This window comes from Plasmopara halstedii, assembly GCF_900000015.1.
Source record: "Plasmopara halstedii genome assembly, contig: Scaffold_816, whole genome shotgun sequence".
NCBI classification, from domain to species: domain Eukaryota; phylum Oomycota; class Peronosporomycetes; order Peronosporales; family Peronosporaceae; genus Plasmopara; species Plasmopara halstedii.
In genome coordinates this window covers 1,527,500-1,528,362 of record NW_020187732.1, presented here as the reverse complement: position 1 = coordinate 1,528,362, position 863 = coordinate 1,527,500, and the positions used below count along the sequence as shown (strand labels likewise).

The 863-nt window shown below is 39.4% G+C and overlaps 1 protein-coding gene across 1 annotated transcript; it reads left to right on the top strand.

Annotated features, from left to right (window-relative positions):
- Positions 1-122: 122 nt before the first annotated feature.
- On the top strand, positions 123-382 carry PHALS_14243 (uncharacterized protein; the record flags this gene model as incomplete). Its single annotated transcript, XM_024730017.1, has 2 exons — positions 123-131; positions 206-382. The coding sequence occupies 2 exons, from the start codon at positions 123-125 to the stop codon at positions 380-382; spliced, it is 186 nt and encodes a 61-aa protein (XP_024580337.1).
- Positions 383-863: the final 481 nt, after the last annotated feature.

The window sequence follows — 863 nt, the reverse complement described above, 5'->3', positions numbered from 1 at the left end:
CAAGCAGCGGTGCCTTCTTTATACCACAAATAATTACAACCTTGTTTGAGAACTCACATGTTCCGCGGTCGTATTACTTATTAGATTCTTCGCTTAAGATCGAAAATAAAAAGTGTATGCGAATGAACCACGTAAATGTTCATATTTGATGTTTGGTATCAGTTGATTCTGATACTATAAAGTTTAAAGTATATTAGCTATGAAGTACGATCCTGAAAAGTATAAACGCAATCCCGAAGCTCAGCGCGCAGCAGCGAAGCGATACTATCAAAAGAATCATGAAAAGAGACTGAGGAAGCAGAAAGAATACGATGACAATCATCGTGCTGAACTCAACAAGAAACATCGGGAGAACTATGCCAAACTCAAATCACAAGACTAAAATTTTGTTGGTTCCATCTTAAGCGAATTATACTTTATATGTAACACCAAAATATTTTAGTAGCAAGTATATAGCTCGTATAAAAATGTTCTCTCACGAACTTGATGGATTAAGAAAATTGGGAATCCCAGTTAAGAAGTGGGGGGACAGTTATCGAGTTAAGGTCCGTGGCAGGACCGGACGTATGGTGTGGGTTAGTAATTTATCAAGAGCGTACAATAAAGAACAAATTGTCAAGCAGAATCCCAAAGCGTTCCCACGCAGCTCGTCAATCGAAGATAGGGTCAATGTTCTCAAGAACGTGGTTAGCAGACCCAAAGCTTCTTATAATCGTATGAAGAGAAGAGCTAAAGAGGTCCATACATTTGAGCGCATGCCGAAGGAGGATGTATTCAGTAATCTCAGAAGAACCCTTCGATCGCAGACCAAAGCGTTCAAGGTGTCGATCGAGCTTGGATATAATCTAATCGACATTCATACA